The sequence below is a fragment of the Oscarella lobularis genome, chromosome 19, assembly GCF_947507565.1.
Source record: "Oscarella lobularis chromosome 19, ooOscLobu1.1, whole genome shotgun sequence".
Taxonomy (NCBI): Eukaryota; Metazoa; Porifera; class Homoscleromorpha; order Homosclerophorida; family Oscarellidae; genus Oscarella; species Oscarella lobularis.
Genome location: NC_089193.1, coordinates 192,366 through 205,339, shown reverse-complemented (window position 1 = coordinate 205,339; position 12,974 = coordinate 192,366). Strand labels below are relative to the sequence as shown.

At 42.3% G+C, this 12,974-nt stretch overlaps 2 protein-coding genes and 1 long non-coding RNA gene across 4 annotated transcripts; 2 read left to right on the top strand and 1 right to left on the bottom strand.

The window, feature by feature from the left end:
• Positions 1 to 491: 491 nt before the first annotated feature.
• Positions 492 to 1,528, bottom strand: LOC136198489 (uncharacterized). Of its 2 annotated transcripts, XR_010672820.1 has the most exons (4): positions 1,341 to 1,528; positions 1,168 to 1,290; positions 979 to 1,120; positions 492 to 877 (listed from the first exon to the last, which is right to left on the bottom strand). It is a non-coding gene; the product is annotated as an uncharacterized lncRNA (long non-coding RNA). The 2 variants fall into 2 exon arrangements; XR_010672819.1 differs by having other exon boundaries at positions 492 to 1,120.
• A 16-nt stretch (positions 1,529 to 1,544) lies between these two features.
• Positions 1,545 to 6,281, top strand: LOC136198624 (uncharacterized; the record flags this gene model as incomplete). The annotated part of the gene is made up of 10 exons (XM_065988630.1): positions 1,545 to 1,651; positions 1,714 to 1,739; positions 1,796 to 2,663; positions 3,530 to 3,608; positions 3,665 to 3,743; positions 3,823 to 3,904; positions 3,956 to 4,225; positions 4,754 to 5,155; positions 5,214 to 6,170; positions 6,226 to 6,281. Coding segments are annotated over exons 3-10 (2,031 nt in total), but the record flags the coding sequence as incomplete, so codon positions are not given.
• A 7-nt stretch (positions 6,282 to 6,288) lies between these two features.
• On the top strand, positions 6,289 to 11,066 carry LOC136198488 (uncharacterized). The gene is made up of 17 exons (XM_065988446.1): positions 6,289 to 6,475; positions 6,528 to 6,655; positions 6,728 to 7,186; positions 7,372 to 7,431; positions 7,484 to 7,891; positions 7,947 to 8,069; positions 8,155 to 8,277; positions 8,341 to 8,940; positions 8,995 to 9,333; positions 9,414 to 9,592; positions 9,683 to 9,745; positions 9,798 to 9,897; positions 9,950 to 10,035; positions 10,100 to 10,314; positions 10,367 to 10,407; positions 10,456 to 10,552; positions 10,602 to 11,066. Exons 1-17 carry the CDS (start codon positions 6,291 to 6,293, stop codon positions 10,903 to 10,905), a joined length of 3,510 nt encoding a protein of 1,169 aa, XP_065844518.1. The 5' UTR covers positions 6,289 to 6,290; the 3' UTR covers positions 10,906 to 11,066.
• The last annotated feature ends 1,908 nt before the right edge of the window (positions 11,067 to 12,974 follow it).

The window sequence follows — 12,974 nt, the reverse complement described above, 5'->3', positions numbered from 1 at the left end:
GAGAAGACTCGAAATTATAATAGAAGCCTCCCGCGGAACATGCCCGTAACGCGCCGCACTCCCTTTGTCTCTGACTGCATGGTAGTACTGTTGAGCAATGACTCTTTATTTATTTTAGCGCGATTACCACTGACGTTAGCACTCTACTGAAAACGCCTAATCCGGTCGCCGGGTGGTACAGGCCGATCGACGCTTTTATTTGAGACACCCTTGCTTTTGAAAAAAGTCGGTAGGCTCGATTGCACAGAGACTTTCTATGACACCCTTGAGATGTGTTCTATATATATGCATGTGCGGCTTCTCTTGCACACATCCGTATATAGCGATCGTCGCGGTGGCGTTTCCCTAAGTGAGAACGCCGAGGTGTCTATTCAAAAACTCTTTTTCTAAAACAGTCAGAGTTTTTCTTTAGGCGCGCCTGCACAGCGTTGTCATGAAGTCGCATGTATATGTGACGCTTCTATTCGCGATAGAGCTTTATTGATCTAAGTTCCACATGCATTCGTGGCACGTTAATGTGTCTAAGAATTTCCATAAAGCAATGAATAAACAAATGCAAAGTTCGCTACCCTCGCAACCTGAATTACTATATTGAGTGGCCGGCGAGATCGCACGATCCGATCCACTATACTCACGACGCGTTCATGTTATGAAGTTCAGATAATTAATGTGACATTGAAAGCGTGCTGCAAAATTTGTTGTACATGTTGTACATGTATGTCTCTTAATCTGTTCGACGCTTGCTTTGCTTGATTTGCTATACGGTCATCAGGTCAAACTGTGAGCCCTCCGCCCTCTGACTATAGGGGAAAATATGTGAAGATCCAGTAAGGGCCCGTGCGTGCCATGCCCGAAGGCCATGAGGCAGCTACATCTCCTACGAGGAATTAGATCCATCTTATTAGAGTGTTTTCAGATTTGCAGGCACGTGGGTCTAGTCTGTTGGAAGAACACTGACTAAAATTTCACGTTCGTTACCATTATTTTTAAGGGAGAGGATCATGAAGATACTATAAGAGAACATGAAGACGACAGCTATTCATGGAACAATAGTTGAGGTGAGGCTCCTTTTGAGGGTTCACTGCCACCCGGGCCACAAGACTTTTGCTCGTGGCGATCGCTGTGAACATTGCACACACGTATAAATACAGTTGAAGACAGACATACCTCTAAGCTTGCTTCTCGTCATCTGAGAATAGCCTCCGACGCACGACAGAGGAAAGACGAGCTTCGAAGTAGCGAAGGACAACTTTGAGTGTTGCTCGATGGAAAGCCAATGAGACCCGTCGACTGTCAGTCAGAGTTTAGGCCTTTGGTTTGCCTGCAAACAGAGCGATTACCTTTTGCCTGCAAGGCTTTCGTTCTGGTTTGCAACTCGAAAAACTGTTGGCGAGACCTCTTAGGGGGCCTCACTTTCGTGAAAATAGTTCCTGTCGCGCAAAAACACTTCGAATCCCTTTCGAATCCCATTCGAAAAGTGGCAGTGCCGTTAAAAGGTCGCTCGTCGAAGACTTTAGAACGAAAGCAGCTCAAACGTTTACCCGGATAAAAACAGAAAGAGCCCTACTTACTCTCGCTCGCGTCCGTATATACGCTCAGCAGTACGTATTACGGTATATACGTGCAGCTGTGTCTTCAAAGGACTAAGCAGGTAAGCTTCAATGCTCCCTGGTACCCAATGGTAGCGGCGTTCATCCCTATCTTACCTTGCAGCTTGCAGCTGTCTTCCGACTCTATAGGTAATTTAATTAGAAAGACCTTTTCTAATTAAGCGATTCTGTCTGTCGCTTCGAAGCGAGGCCCCTCAAGGAATTATCCTGTGCAATGATTTGAAGGACGGCGCTCGGAGTCCACGCTGCCGATCACCGGCATGCAGAGGATCGTTCCCAATGGCAGCGTCACGTGAGTCTGAGTTTGAACGTTCGTATGATGGCTGTTCTTGGCCGGATCATCTGCTCGAATACACTGTTGCCTGTTCGAAGCCGCGCACGAGCGGATATTTAATTAATAAGAATATTTCATTTGCGGCGCGTTTTCATTTGCGGACGTTCCTTGGAGCGTTTGTCATTTCGTGCCAGGCAGAGAGAGAATACGCACAGTAAGTCAATTTCTCTCCGCTCAGTGCCTCAAAAAAACCTGGGAACGAAAATCAAAGAATCGGCACACTGTTGAAAAATCTGCTGAAAAGAAGAAGAAAGATGGTTCCCCTGAACGTGTTGTTTGGGCTGTTTTTGCTCTGCCGTGCCCTGTTCGCACGGCCAAGGCAAGTGTTGATTAGTTAGAGTCCTAACGCGCGTCTACTCGTAGTTTCAAAGATGCAAGTTGCCATGACGATAAAGACAAACACAGATGGCATTGAAAGAACATTGACTCAACGGTTAGCCGGATTCGCAGAAAAATAGGTGTGGTGTCGGTGGAAGTTATTTTATCACTGTTGATGCAGTCGAGGATCGTTCGTGATTGGCTAACTGCATCGTCGTGTGACGCCGGACAATCACAAAAGGGCTGCATCACCTGAAGAGCTATTAGTCGATCGGCGCCACCCTTACCTGCAGCAATGGTAGCAGTGGTGCTCTTCGCGCTTTTTTCTGTAGTTTGTCTTTGCTACAGTGAAGCGTTTCACCTCGCAGAGAATCTTCCGCGCGAGAACTTTGATCTGCAAGGTAGGAGTACCTGAAGACGTTTTTATATTGTGGTTAAGCTTTTCAGGCTACTCTCCTCCTCCCACCAGTACAATGTGAACGCGTAGTCGTAAAACTAGAGACAATGCTACGTCTACCCTCCTCTGTGCTGGAGATGCTTCTGAGTTCCATTAGAGGACTTTATCGCACAGGATCTCTCTACTTCCTGCTCGTCAATAATTAATAAAGTTATCGCATACCAATTTTTCGCGTAATGCATTATTCTATACACTGTTAAAATGCATTTGCTTTCTATATGTCACACAACTACGGCGAGTGGGATCACGAGGGCGGGGTCGTGGGCTGAGGGTCAGTCCCCGCCCGAGTGCCTTAAATAGTAGTTGTGTAATTAGTTTATATAATGGGACGCGATTGCGAGCCCATCAGGAGCGCCAATTCGAACGCGATCAACTACTTTTAACCCGGATGAGTGGTGTATAGACCGGAAGTGTGGGATAACAGAGATATACCACTCTAATAAGCGCTCCTTTTCGGCTCGCAGTCATGTGCCATGATAGAAGGGAAACTATTTGTTCTACGAGCAGAAAAGTGCAATTCTCTTTACTGCATGGTCTAAAGTTAGTCTGCTAATTTTCTATAGTATATCGAAACTGATGCGCTCTACGCTCAACGTTGCAGAGGAGAATGTGATTTTTTAGTAAATAAACGTGACGTTCCTGTAACACTCAAAGTGGCAAAGCAGCAATATACGACAGTAACAAACTAATTTCTTTTCATCTTTTAGCTATTCGTAAATGATAGTCATCGTACAGTTTATTTCTTGTTTCTGCTTTATTTAAAAATATTGTCATCGTAAAGTTTATTTCTTGTTTCTGCTTTATTTAAAGGAACGTTAAAATGCAGCGAACGCAATTTTCTTAAACTTCAGTCTCAAGTAACTGGCTGTGTCTATGACTGCAATGATAGGTTTGATGTTGAAAATTTTTTAAGTGTTTTGCATATAGTTGAATTCAAATTTTTAGGAATATGAATGGCCCCTGGCGGCCTCAACTTTTAAGTCACGGGGGAGAGGTGCTATTTTTAGAGCATTACAATTATCAGGTTTTAGCCTCTCTCACAATTTCTCTTAATTTGTACGTTGCAATGTCATCTTGTGCTTCTTTGGGTCCGTGCAAATAAGGACAGACGCATTCTCTACGATGCAGATGCTTTGGAATGCCACGCCAAAGAGAAGTTAAGTTCTTTCGACTTATCTGTTCAAGGTTATGCCGATTGTTTATATTTGTATCGCATAGCATTTTCTTTTTTTCCAGCTACGACGTCCTTTACCTTAACCATGATTGGCTTCTTTTCGCTTCTATTTACTTTTGTCTCTTTTTCTTGTTACCTTTATCTACGGAAGCTGGACTCCTCTATCAACTGTCGCCTAACCGCTTCTTCGTCCGATAGACGCCGGCGTCGAAAAATTGTTGTGAATTTGCCTTTTCATTGTGACCGATTACTCTTCGTCTCCTTCCTTGTTGCAATCGTTTTTGCAAGTTCTACTGATGCAATTGATTCCGCCTTTCAGGAGTCTTGTGTAGGTCAGTATTATGTCCTTTTCTTGTTTTTACAATGCGTTATTGCCGTATCTTTTGATACATTCAGTAGCTACGCGAGGTCTTTTTACTCATGTACTTTAGTGTCTTAAAATATATGCATGGTTCTACTAACTAAATCTTATTAACTTGTGTTCATAAGCTACGTCTTTTGCTTCTACTAAGCACCTTCTTACAAAATATTTATTTATGTATTCAAATGAATATTATATACAAATATTTACTAATTTTTAAGTGGAGTTATGTTGATTAAACGTTCATGTTCTTATGTAACGTGTTTAGTATACCTCTTGTTTTTGCTACTTGAATGCGAGAAAGCTGGGAGAAAACTTGTCAACAAAACTTTATCTACGTCTTGCAACGGAATGCTAAAAACTTTCTGTAAATTGCAGTGCTACACTACAATTTTAGAAAGAGAAAATACTAACCGTTGCTCAAATTTAATATAAAGGATGCCAAAAACGCAAATAGTAGTTACTATAAATGTCCCACGTAATTCTAAGAATTTTTTAGAGTGTGATTCTGGCTGGATTTGTTATTTTTCTTCGTGCCTGAAAATTTCGACACAGCCTTTGAGTTGGTCTGAAGCAGCTGAAAACTGCTCTAAACAGGAAGCACATCTATGGTCAATCGATAAAGACGATGTAGCACTCAGGGATTATTTAGATGATTGGCATCGACACACAGCATTTTTTATCGGATTAGTTAGTTCGCCTATAGCAAGAGGTGTCTACAGCTATCGGTGGTCGGACGAATCGCCGTTTGTCTATTCGAACTGGGAACGTTTGAACGCACGCTGCGAAGACGATCTATGTACGACCATCGTTCCTAACCGGAAATCAACCGGTTCCATTATTAATTGGCTGTCCGTACCATGTTCGTCTACAAATAGATTTATCTGCGAGAAACCAAAAAGTGAGGCTTGATTGTTGTCGCAGTTTAATTTTAATGCATACCGTTTTTCAATTCTCAGAGCTGATGACAGCTGATTTGCAACTTGTCGACGGCGTTACCCCCAATCGCGGTCGCCTTGAAATTTTTCTTGATGGTGCTTGGAGACGCGTGGGTATGGCGAAAAGCGGTGTCAATGTCAGTCAAACGGCAGTTGCAGTCTGTCGTCATTTCGGGTACCCTGATGTTTTGTTTACTCGTGCTTTGAATCACTCTGGAGAAGGAAACAAAGGGAACAATTCTTTTTCTGTCGACTGTATGTGGAATGAAAATACTATCGGTTGCTCATACGAACGAGTGACCTGCAATTCGGATTTATTTATTTATTGCCAATCCAGCAGAAAATATTCTCTTGAGGTGCGACTTGCAAATGGCTCAGTGCCCAGCGAGGGTATTTTGCAGATAGGGATAAGTGGAAATTGGAGATTTGCTTGTGGCTCGTATTCTAATATATTTTTTCCAAATTTCTTTTGCAAGCATTTGGGATACAGCTCAAGACGTTCATCTGAAGAAAGCCTTCGTTATTCGCATTCTGAATCTATTCTCCCAGCCTGTTTTTCCTTGGATTCACTGTTGGCAGAGTGCACTTTCTTTTTCTCCTTCTGTAATTATGTTTTAGCAATGAAGTGCTTCAACGCAGAGTGGCAAGTGCGACTGGTTAATACTGCTGATACGACAAAAGAAAAAGAGGGAAATGTTGAAGTTTTTTACAAAGACACGTGGACCAATATCTGCGGCGGCGAACGCAACAAATGGGATTTAACAGAAGCTAACGTTGTCTGTCGCCAATTGGGCTTTGCAAAGGCAGCCTCAGCGCAATCGGAGCGCCTAGAATCAACTCCAAGAAGCCTAAATCAAAATCATTCGTTTCTGACAGTTGCTTGCAACGGAAGCGAATTGTCGCTCCATGATTGTGAGCACATGTCACCGCAAAATCATTCGTGTAGGAAGGCTGTTGCAGTTTGCAAGAAAAATGAATGTAAACCATGCAGTTTTATGATTTAGTTGATAAGTAAAATTATTGACTTTTTTAGATTGTCCCTCGCAATGGGTTCTCTATGGGGAATATTGCTACGCTGTTTCGTCTATGTATTGGAATATGTATGACCAAGATTTGGAAGAAGCAGGATGCGGACCTATTAACAGCGCTAGCATCAGCAGTCCACACGAACAAGCTTTTGTATTTTCACTTCTTGTTGACTATTCGTGGGGGGAAGATGTTTGGGTTGGATTGAGACGAGAAGATGATGGTGCGTTCAAGTGGATCAATGAAGAACCTCTGAGGTGTCTGTGATGGAGCTTGCAGTGAATTATTTTATAATTCATGCGTTTTCAGGTACGTCTTGTGGGCTACTGAAGAACCAAAAACTAATTTTAATTGCGTTGCGATGGACGTTCGTACTGGGTATTGGAAGACGGCCGATTGCTTTAAAAGAAAAGACGTTTTATGCAAAGTTTCTCTCCGTAAGATATAGCGCGATACTCTTATAATGATAGACCTTGCCTTGTCAATATCTTCTTTCATTCTTATTCTAGGGGATATGGATAACGGAATTCGTCTGGAATCAGATCCGTTACAAGATGATCGGTGCAGAACAGATGAACTCTACTTCGAGAGCGCATGCTATTATTTCTCCAAAGATGAGCCGGTTTCACAAAAAGTTGCTCAGATTGAAAAGTGCAGTAGTCGCAATGCTTCACTAGTTTCAATAAGAAACGCATTCGAAAATGCTTTCGTTGCAAAAGAAACGTCACCTGTTCAGGGATCACTCTATTGGACAGGCTTGTTTTACAATGATACGTCTGCGCAAGAAGCTTTCATATGGCTTGATGCATCTCCCATCAGTTTCACCAAGTGGGGAAAGTATGAGCCAGCATACCCAAAGGGAGAAAACCAGGGTTGCGTTTTATTGGGATCAGACGGGCGTGAGTTTGTTTGGTCTGTTTCAAACTGCTCTGCTAAGGCTCAATACGTCTGTAAAAGTAATCTCACAGGTACGAAAATCCATTCTTATTTACCGTATTTACTCTCATAAAAGCCGCGGCGTTAATATGTTTCGGGATTGCGTTTGAAAACCATTCTTTCACGCTCTTACACGCTTTAGCAAGGGTCTGTCACAGAGCGGCGTTTATTAGAAGGCGGCTTCTATTAGAGTAAATATGGTACTCATCTTCTTTAGGATTTCGGAATGAATTGGATATATTGGCGTCACCGTCACCTCAAACTTTGTCCCTTCGTTGTCAGTACTTTAATCACCTTAGGGAGGATTTTGTTTCTGATTTTTTTTATAGATGTTTACTCGTGTCCAAACGGTTGGACAAAGCTTGGAACTCGGTCTTGCTTCAAACGTATATCTGAAAGGAAGACGTGGCAGGATTCCTTGGCAGACTGCGAAATCGCGGAGACGAGAAGCTCTCTTGCCAGAATTCTTTCGATTCAAGAGCAGAACGAGCTAAGTTTGCTCCTTTTTAAGGAAGAGGATGAGGCATGGATTGGACTCAATGATGTATCTAATGAGGGATTTTATGTTTGGTCTGACGGTTCACCTTTAGTCTATGTTAACTGGACTTTGTTTGAAGATGATAAGAATTCGTCTTTGCAGAACGTACAAGATTGTGTGGCTGCGACCAAAAGTGTTTGGAAATTAGACAGTTGTTCTAAGGAGAAGGCTAGTGTCTGCTTTACGCATGCAACTCCAAGTACATACTGCCAAAGTTTAGCAAAGTAGTATTTTTTTCTAAGCACTCTTATTAGATTTTGATGAATGCTCCAACAGCAGTGATGGCTGCCACATCAACGCCACTTGCGAAAATACAATTTCTTCGTACATCTGCACCTGCAAGCCAGGATTTTCAGGAAATGGAACTATATGTAAAGGTAACTCAGTTTCTTTATTTCCAGTGATCATGGGGTTTACTGCTCAAGCAAGAGTTTACCGCAAACTATTGCGTATTTCCTTTAGATTACGATGAGTGCTCCAATAATGCTGATAACTGTCACGTCAACGCAACATGTGAAAATACAATTTCTTCATACATCTGCATGTGCAAATCTGGATTTACCGGAAATGGAACAAATTGTGAAGGTAACTTATATTTTGGTTATTCCGGTGATCAGGACGATATACTCCTGCGTTCTTGGAATTCAGATATAGACGAATGTGAATACTCATGCAAAGAGGGAAATCAAAAATGCAGGAATACACTTGGATCGCATGAGTGCGGTTGCGTAGGTGGCACCTTGAATAACAGTCGATGCGTTGATATGGACGAATGCAATTCAAGAGACATATGTCCTTCTCACGCAGACTGCATAAATGAGCCTGGCTCTTATCGGTGTAAGTGCAAACATGGCTGGGAAAGAAGCGGTAGCATCTGCGTCGATGTCAACGAGTGCGAGCTTAATAGTAATAACTCATGCCCTTTGGGAGCCTATTGCACGAATTATGAAGGAGGGTATAACTGTACGTGTCGAGAAGGCTGGACTGGGAACGGTAGTTATTGCCTGGACGTCAACGAGTGCGAGATGAACAACTCGTGCCATTCGCAAGCTAATTGTACAAATCAAAACGGTTACTACGACTGCAGGTGTCTACCTGGCTGGAGCGGAAACGGTACCTCTTGCAACGACACTGATGAATGTCAACAATCAAAAATCTGCCACCACTTGGCAGACTGTATAAACACAATAGGATCACATGAATGCAAGTGCCACCGCGGCTATGCCGGCAATGGAACCTATTGCGAAGGTGAAAAACCGTAGCAAATTCATACTTTTTATATCTTTTCTTAACATCTTTCAGTTTCGACAGCTCAGTCGAACTCTCAATGGAAAATTGCTATTTCAGTCACTCTCTCGTTTTCTTTTGTCGCTTTTGTTTTTATTGTTGCTGGTGTTTATGCCCGCCGCAAGGCTTTCCGCAAAAACGGCTTAGGATCAGACTTCGCCGAACCGTCTGACGAATGGGAAGTTAACTCTGGTGACATGACTCTTCTCGAAAAGCTAGGCGACGGTTTTTTCGGCGTTGTGTACAAGGCGTATCTTTACCATAGTCCATCTCGACGTACGTCAATGCTAGCTCGAAAAGATAGAAATTCCTTCGGCGATGAGAAGTCGGTGGTTGCATGTAAAATGCTCAAAGGTGCGTTGTGAGCGTGTGATCGTCTCTCTTTTTATTTTTTTAAATGCGATGATATCTATAAATAATTGCGATTCTTTTAGAATCGAATCTGGAAGAACAAGAGTTATTGGAGGAAATCAAATTGATGAAACGCATCGGGCAGCATCCACACATCGTTAGCCTTTTAGGATGCATCACAACATCTAAGCCCTTCTGCCTCATTGTTGAATACTGCATGAATGGCGATTTACTCAACTATCTTAGAAAAGGAAAAATCAAGGTTTGTTAGCTAACATCTATAGACGGACGCATCCATATGTCGTAACGTATAGAGTCGTACTGCATAGAGTAGCGTTTTTTTTAATTTTAGTGTGCAGATGATACTGAGCAGCATTCAAATGAAAGCGTTTTGAAGTGTGAAAACTTAAGCGAGGCATGTGATTTTTCGTTTATCTTCTCTTGTCAGCTAATCGTTGTCGTTCTAGGATGAAACGCCCACGCAGTCGCCAGGTTTTAGCGCACATAACCATCAGTGGCGTGAGATGAATGAGGAGGATTTGAGTGAAGTGAAAAACGTCGTTGATGGTAAGGATTCGAAATATGGAGTCAAAAGAAATCAGTAACATATTACATGCAGATGAAGGAGGTAAGGAGAGTAAAGGTGAGCAGGACTTTAGTGCTCGTGACCTCATGTCGTTTGTTTGGCAAATTGCATCTGGAATGGTATAAAATCGCTTGGATACTTATTGTCGTGCTACTTAATTTCCTCTTGAATTCCTACTTATAGGAATATTTGTCTGGAAATGGTTTAGTCCATCGCGACTTAGCCTGTCGAAACGTTCTCGTTTGCGATGATAAACTACTTAAAGTGTCCGACTTTGGTTTAACGAGATCCGTCTATCACGATGGTGCTTATTGTCAAAAGACCACAAGACGTCTCCCACTGCGTTGGATGTCTATTGAAGCCATTACACAACGTCTCTTCTCCGAACAGAGCGACGTGTAAAATTATTGTTTATTTCACTAATTGAAAGTAAAGTCTTCCACGTTTCAGATGGTCCTTTGGTATTGTTATGTGGGAAATATGTACTCTTGGTGAGCTTGTCTCTGCACTTTTCTTTCTTATACACTTCTGAGTTTTAGGCTCTTTCCCCTATCCTTGCGTTTCGAGTGGGAAGCTTTTGTCGCATTTGCGTAGTGGCAATCGATTAACCTGCCCAGAAAACTGCTCCGCTGAGCTGTGAGTATTTTTGATAATGAGAATGTTTTGTTGCAGATTGATTTTTTAGGTACAAGATAATGTCTGCGTGTTGGCGCGCTGATCCTGATGATCGCCCGACGTTCAGCCGTCTTACACAGCTCCTGGGGAAAATGCTTGAAGCCGAAAATCAGAGCCAATATATCGATTTTGATGCTACCAGTTCACTTTTTTCTTACGACACGGAATCACGTGGCGTATGGGAGGAGTCGAAAGGCGGTGATGAGGATTGGAGTCTCAATAGTGTGACGCAGGTAATGATCCGTGGCGATGGCGATGAAGTCAGATACGTTGTTGGTTCCGCTACTTCGGCAGTTGCGGAGGAAATCGTGTGAGACTTTCTTTAGAAGTGATGACGTTTCATGGCTGAATTGCCTGTTAATGCTTGTCGTTGATTTCTGTTGTTTTCATTGTTGTTTTTGTTTTATTTCTTGCATTTGTTTATAGTTTTTAGGTGAACGTTCTATGTGATACAGACAGAATCAGATCTACTATAATCGTTAAGGATTGAAACACTCGTTTGCAGGCGTTAATTGTAAAAGATCTTTTTGACTAATCGAGCTAGTCAATGATGAAGACAGAAGTAAGGAGTTCACAATATACATATAAATGTAAAATGTAAAACAAATGTAAAACAAATTAAACAAATGAAAAAAACTTCAAACAGATTAATTGAGACAGAACAAATTTCTTAGACTACGTTTAGATATGTGAACGCGATTTTATCCGGGTAACCGAAAGAAGCAAACGCCAAACGTTTCACTTTGGTACTATTTTTCCGCGAGCCACCGGTACCTCTTTTGGCGACAGCGGCAATGTCCGAAGGGGGTGTGAAGTGCTTCTAACGTTCTTGCGAAAAGTGAGGCCTCCTAAGGGGTCTCGCCAACAGTTTTCCCATTGCACAACCGAAGGAAAGCCTGGCAACCGAGATTTGACTGTTTTGTTTGGAAACGCTGCAAAGGACTACGCTGGGACGATGAAGTAAACGCGTCTCAGCAGCTCTCTATCGAACTAGTCCCGAAAATAGCCGTCGCTCTATCGATGTTCGTCTCTCGTAAGTCAAATGCTTACTCTCGAAAGGGAGGTTAGAGGTGTGTCTTTTTTTGTCTAGAATTGTCCAAGCGGGCGATGTTCAAAGCGGTCGCTGCGAGTAAGTCTCGTGGCCCGGGCGATGATGAACCCTCAGAGGGGTCCTCACCCATTGTCTTACGTCCTGATTTGCTATTATCTTTATTTTTATATCTCTTTTGTGTACCCACCGCGACAGCTCGAGATCCTGTTAGCGTAAGAAAAATCAGTTTCTTGAAGCAAACAAGGCAATATTTTTATTGTTTCGTGCGGGGGGGGTCATTGCCTTCAGCTAGCCTACCAGCTCTGTCTTTGATCCACGCGCACGATAGCGTCGGTTCTCAATCGAGATCGTAGAAAAGGCAATCTACGAATACGTCAGCAAAGACGAAAGGTAAGCAGATAGTGATTAATTAACAACTATATAAGGTGATGTTTGAGAGGCGACCTTTTGTTGCTATTGAGCCTCTGATAGTATGATATGTTCTTTTTCTTCTACGTTAGCGTATCTTTGTCTTCTCTCCAAAATCAATCTAATTAAAAGTATAGAACATTCACCTAAGATAATTGATCAACCTAGAGTATAAGTTAAGATATATAATCAGAGATATAATTTAGACATAGACCTACTAAATTATACTGGATGATGTTTTCGATTTGAATGTTGTAGATTAGTCTTGGTGAGATAGTGACTTCTGAGATTTTGGTACGGCATTGGTGCGTCGATCCAAATGACAGAACGAATAGAGACCTTTCAAATCATGCACCCCTAACGCATAGGACTCTCAAGCCTTCGGAAAAAGATACGTTATTGAGAATATTATTTGATAAATTTAGTATTTCTCTAACCGACCTACAATGTTTAGTTAAATTTCTGACTAATTCGCAATAGTCTGAAAAAGCTGAGGTGAAATACATGTAGCGATTGTGCCGTGGAATGAATTCTCCTGCCTTTTGCTGCCTTTCGAGTCCACTGAGTACACGAGAAAAATATTTTCAGAAGGCAAAACGTAGCGCTAACGCTTTCATAAGACGTTTCTTACTTTTGCGAGGAAATCGCCTTACGCAACATCATCGTAAAGCAATCCAGCGTTGAGCAGGTCAAAACGCTGTCTTGCAGTTGGAAGCTCGGAGCTTCCCGGTGCGCCAAACGTCGCGAAAGCTCGAATTCGTCTGGTTTCGACGTCCATCTTGTTTAACGTTTAGCGTGCTCGACGTAAAATGTTCTTTCGCTAGTCTCCGAAATTCTGCGATTTAGGCGATCGATTGTCCCTACACAACTAAAGATTGATCGAAAACTGACGAATCGGCGTCAGAAGCGGTTCAGACAAGCATT